Genomic DNA, 4,308 nt, shown 5'->3' on the forward strand with positions numbered 1-4,308 from the left:
AGACGCGGAGAGCCTCCTCCTCTTCTTCTTCTTCTTCTTCTCTTCCTCATCTTCTAGTCTTCTTCTCCTCCTCCTCTTCTTCTCGTCCTCTTCCTCCTCCGGTCTCCTCCGGGGGTGCGGCGGCTCAGCTGACGCCCCTGCGCGTGTCCGTGTCCGTGTCCGTGCATGGCAGGCTCCGCAGCGGGCGCGCCTCCGTGTGCTCCGACCCGGCGTCCGCAGCGTCCGCGCCGGCGCGCAGGCTTGTGAAGTGGCTGCCTCACCCGGCAGCACCGGAGGCCGCCGCCCGGTCCCGGTCCCGGTCCCGGCTCCGGTCCCGGTCCAGGCGCCCGGAGCCGCCGGAGAGCCGCCGCGCTCCGCGGGGTCCAGGCTGTGCGCGTCCCGGGTCACGCCGTGCCGCGCCGCCGCCATGGAGGTGATGGAGCGGGACGCGCTGGACAAGCTGGAGGAGATGTCCTCCGTGTACGACTTCGACCCGATCACCGGGAACATCCCCGCCACCAAGGTGGAGATCAGCGTGTCCTGCAGGTGAGCGGATGTGTGTGCGGGTGTGTGTGCGGGTGTGTGTGCGGGTGTGTGTGCGGGTGGGGTTTCCGGGGGAAAAGTTGTAGCGGCGACACACCCGAGAATTACAAATGGATGAATGGCACCGTGTTTGCGCGCGAAAGCTGCAGCTGCAGGACCGGAGGCACCGGGAGCACCGGATGTACCGGGAGCACCGGGAGCACCGGGGATACCGGGAGCACCGGGAAACTTCTTCCGCCGTCCGCGTCCTGGTTTCCGTTCATGTCTACGGACAGCTATGTTGCATATCTATGTAAGACTGCTGTGTGTGTGTGTGTGTGTGTGTGTGTGTGTGTGTGTGTGTGTGTGTGTGTGTGTGTGTGTGTGTGTGTGTGCAGCCGTAGCCTCCTTTCAGAGGAAAGGCTCATACATAATGAAGCCCGTACTGTAAATACAGGCTTCCAGCATCGGTCGAGCGTGTGTAACACACACACACACACACACACACACACACACACACACACACTGAAAGCTGTGGAGCATGTTCAGATGTTCAGGGCGTCCCTGACCTCCAGCCTGAGAAAACAACTGTTAATGTTCAGGAAAATACAATCTTCCAAAGCCGAGGATTTCCTCTCCTCCTCCTCCTCGCCTTCCTCCGCTGTCCTAATAGGAGGTCTTGGTGTCAAGGCTTGCAACGCACACACACACACACACACACACACACACTGTACACTTCATCTCTAAAGGCGTGTTTCAGCTGAGGCGTGCAGGGTGACACGCACACGTACGTGCACGCCCAGGCTTGTTGATGCCTCGCGTGCATTATTGATGGCGTTCTGATGTTCAGAGGAGCTTCCAGAGCGTCTGCAAGCTCGGAGCTCGCGAGATACCCAGCGCGAGCGGAGCGGAACGAGCCAGCCAATCACCTTCAGCGGGGAAAACGGTGCGTGTGCGCGTGTGCGTGTGCGTGCAGATGATGCCTCCTGCAGATCGTGGACGGGGTGAAGCGGTCCTGTCACTCATCCATCCATCACCTCCAGGTCTCCTGGGTGTCACAGCCTCACAATGAGCCCAGTTGCCCCCCCCCCCCCCGTTAATACCCCCCCTCCCGTTAATACCCCCCCTCCCGGGTTAGTACCCCCCCCACTGCTGACAACACCTTATTATCAGGACAAGCGTCTGGATGTGGGCGGGAAACGGATCTGTGGAATGATAGTAATTGGTTTGTCTTTTATTCAAAAAGGGAAAGTTGCCCCCCCTCTTTTACCCCCTTTACCCCCCCTCTCGTTGCGGGGGTTCTTCGTATTCGTTTGCATCTTTTCCACCGCGGTGTTGGAAGCTGCACTCCTCCAGGTGAAGGAGCACCTTTGTTTACCTTTTTTTTCTACGATCGTTTCCAAAGAGGAACGGGAAAGAATGTCGCGGTTTGACGATGAAGCGCGAGAAGTCCAGGATCTGCCCCTCGCTGAAGGGGTTCTGGTGGAACCCTCAGAGGCGCAGAGAGGTTGGTGGTCCTGACTCTGCTCCACCTGCCCTCCAGTCAGCTCAAACAGCTGCTGGATGGGGGAGATGTTTCCCAGTACCACAGTGTTCCTTGGAGTTCCCTGGAGTTCCTTGGAGTTCCCTGGAGTTCCCTAGAGTTCCTAGGAGTTTTCCAGAGTAACTTGGAGTTCTCCAGTGTTCCTCAGAGTTCCCCAGAGTTCCCAGAGTTCCCAGAGTTCCCCAGAGTTCTCAAGAGTTCTCGAGTGTTCCTCAGTGTTCCTCAGAGTTCCCAGAATTCCCAGAGTTCTCCAGTGTTCCTCAGAGTTCCCCAGTGTTCCCTAGAGTTCCTCAGAGTGACTTGGTGTTCCCTTGTGTTTCTCAGCGTTTTGTTTCCCAGTGTTCCCTACTATTCCTCAGAGTCTCCAAGTGTAGCTCAGAGTTCCCTTGTGTTCCCCAGGGTTCCCCAGAATTCCTGGGTGCTCCCTGGTTTCCAGAAGTGTAATGTGGAGACAGCTGTGGAGTTCAGAGTTGGTTCTGGTGTTGAGGCCAAACCAAACATGGAGCCTTGAGAAGTCCTACGTCTCTCCAAAACAGCAGATCTTTATAATCATTCTGATTTTATCACTTTGAGTTGTAAATAACACCCGGTACGTTTGTCAAGCCCGGAGGCCGGGGCTCACGTTCTCCTGCGAGCAGAATGCCGCCTTGTGGCTCCTTGAGCTAAGTCAGGGGGCGGCGCTTCACGCCCCTGCTCCTGTTGAAGCTTCAAGCAGCTTCTACAGGAGCTTACGGACCTTCCGGCAGTGGCCGAGGCGTCCTGCTGGAGCAGCTGTGAACCCGGACAAAGAGCGGCTCCGGAGGACGGAGGTCGTCTGCCAGCGCCGGAGCAAAGGTCACCTTGACTGAGAGCAGCGGCGAGCCAATTAAACCAGTAACAGATTGTCCTCTTCCTGGAGACACCTGTCCATGCAGTGTGGGAATCTTCAGACTAGAGCACACCAAGGGTGCCGGAGATGCGTCCTCCTCGGCCTCACGGCCAGAAGCTCCCTGCTTGGATTCCCATGGGAGGCCTTTCTGTGTGGAGTCTCCATGTCCTCCAGGTGTCTGAGTGGGGTTCCTCTGGGTTCCCAAAGTCCAAACACATGCAGGAGCTTCTTTAGAGACCCTACATTGTCCAGAAATGTAAACCAGAGAGCGAATGGTCGTGTGTCCACACATGATTTGTGAATGAGCGAACGGTTGGCGTCCTCACGCTTGTGTGAGTGAGGCGTGGAGATGTGAGGTGAAGAACGTGAATGAAGAATGTGAGGTGCAAGGTTGTCGTTCCAGCGTAGCCCAGGAGGCAGAGGTGGGTTCATTAGCAGATGCAAATGTGGGACTGAAGTGAGGAGCAGGCCTGGTGCTCCCGGTGGATTATGACGGCCTCCAACACCAACGATAACGACGAGCCTCTGGAGAAAAGCTCCCGGCGGTCCGAGCCGAAGGTTTGATTTGGCTTCCACGGTCCGTTTGCCGCCAGGACCGCCCGCGGGCTCGGCCACTACCTTGGAACTGGAACGCAAACACAAGATGGCCGCCCCCCGCCAAGGTTTATTGACTTTAGAAGATTAGCAAAGACCCGCTTGGAGCGTCCGCCGATAAGAGACGCGTCTGCCGGAATGCCAACGGCTCGTCTTATCGCGCCGCATCTCGCTTTCAAATGGTTTCCATCCCGAGGCTAGGAAGCCCCTCCTCCTCCCCGCCCTGGGGACCAGACCTGGACCCGGACCGGAACCCGGCCTCGCCGACGGGGAAGTAAACCATGGCTCCGTTCAACGCTCCCCAAACTCTCCTTTCCTGCTTCGTCCCGGGCGGCGATGGACAGATAACAAGTCGCTCCCGCAGAATCAATAATGCGTCCCACTGGCGAGCGAGGACGACTACAAATCTATCCGGATCCGCAAGACGGAGCCGTTCATTCATCTCGTCTCCTCCGACAGCAGCTCCGGAGTTCGTTCTATTTCTATCACGCGCTACTAGAAGGACGTGGAACGCTATCTGTCACTCCTGAGCAGCTCGGCCTCGGTACCGGCTATAATCCCACACTCAGAATCAACCGTCTCTTTTCATGGCGCTGATGAACTCCTCTGTATTCGTCTCGCTGACATCTAATAGCACTTAAGCGGGAGCGGGAGCCTCTTCTGGAATACCAACCGGCTCGGGGGAGGTCGCGGCCGACGGCGGCACGAGTGGCGTTCAAGTCCAGAAGGAGGGAGGGGCGACGCCCGCGGCGAGCGCTAATGACGGTTCGTCGTTACGCCGGCTTTTCAGCCGCTGAGAGGC

The 4,308-nt window shown here is 57.8% G+C and overlaps 1 protein-coding gene across 2 annotated transcripts in view; it reads left to right on the plus strand.

Annotated features, from left to right (window-relative positions):
* The first annotated feature begins 211 nt into the window (after nucleotides 1-211).
* The window catches only part of cpne5b (copine Vb), a 93,198-nt gene continuing 89,101 nt past the window's right edge, over nucleotides 212-4,308 (plus strand). Inside the window, exon 1 of one of the 2 annotated variants that reach the window (XM_086168678.1) lies at nucleotides 212-525. In XM_086168678.1, the coding sequence (XP_086024804.1) occupies nucleotides 407-525 (119 nt within the window). In that variant the 5' untranslated portion in view covers nucleotides 212-406. The remainder of the gene's footprint in view (nucleotides 526-4,308) is intronic. The other variant, XM_086168677.1, reaches the window with a different exon arrangement.

The sequence above is a fragment of the Fistularia commersonii genome, chromosome 21 (assembly GCF_037954325.1).
Source record: "Fistularia commersonii isolate RoL2024-O1a breed Wild chromosome 21, RoL_Fcom_v1.0, whole genome shotgun sequence".
In the NCBI taxonomy this organism is placed as follows: domain Eukaryota; kingdom Metazoa; phylum Chordata; class Actinopteri; order Syngnathiformes; family Fistulariidae; genus Fistularia; species Fistularia commersonii.